Below are 766 nucleotides of genomic sequence, written 5' to 3' on the forward strand. Positions count from 1 at the left end.
GTAAATGTGAGCGGAAGACGTGGTTAAATCTAACAATTTAAGAATGCGTGTAGACCTGCAAATTTCCGGAATGTCATTCGGCCTGGCGGCGGCTTCCGGCTTGATTGTGCAGAAGAGAGTGTCCCTCCAATTGGCCACCTTAGATTGGTACAGATCGAAATTACTATTAAAGAACACAGGACTTTTCTGATCGCGCACGTAATGTCTCATCTTTGCCTCCAACTCCTGCTCGTTAAATCTTCTGACGCCTTCCAGCATCTCGTCCAGCACAGCCGGAGGAATCCCGTGATTCACTACCTGGAAGAAACCAAATGTCTCCGACGCCATTCTCACGAGCTCCACCACTTTGTCCCGCCCCATCGTGCCTCCGTTGATTATGCCGAGATCGATGACCGGAATCTCTGCCTTGACAGCAGAAGCTGGCTGAGGAACTTCTATAACGCCCGGTGGGTGGCGGAAGAAATGAGGAATTTCGGTAATGCCGGCGTCCACGAGGCCTTTAACGCCAGCCTTGGTGTCGTCGAAGGCTTTTCGCTCCGCAAGGCTGAGTGAGGCCATGGCTTTCACTGAGAGGAAGAGATGAAGAGATGGCGGGGAAGAAATGTTCCTTTGAGTAATTTGGTTCCTTGATTGGTGGAGGTTTATATAGTACACGAGCGGCTGGCACGTATTTTTATTAATGTTTTTTTAATTAAAATTAGAACATACATTTCTATCACAATTCAAGGCCGTGTAGTTAACGGTCAAATCCGTTCATTCATGTTTT

The 766-nt window shown here is 47.8% G+C and overlaps 1 protein-coding gene across 1 annotated transcript; it reads right to left on the reverse strand.

The window, feature by feature from the left end:
* Positions 1-55: 55 nt before the first annotated feature.
* On the reverse strand, positions 56-601 carry LOC110034501 (1-aminocyclopropane-1-carboxylate oxidase homolog 1-like; the record flags this gene model as incomplete). Its single annotated transcript, XM_020738757.1, has 1 exon — positions 56-601. A coding segment is annotated over exon 1 (503 nt), but the record flags the coding sequence as incomplete, so codon positions are not given.
* Between the last annotated feature and the right edge of the window lie 165 nt (positions 602-766).

Source organism: Phalaenopsis equestris, unplaced genomic scaffold (assembly GCF_001263595.1).
Source record: "Phalaenopsis equestris unplaced genomic scaffold, ASM126359v1 Scaffold188934, whole genome shotgun sequence".
Lineage (NCBI taxonomy): Eukaryota > Viridiplantae > Streptophyta > Magnoliopsida > Asparagales > Orchidaceae > Phalaenopsis > Phalaenopsis equestris.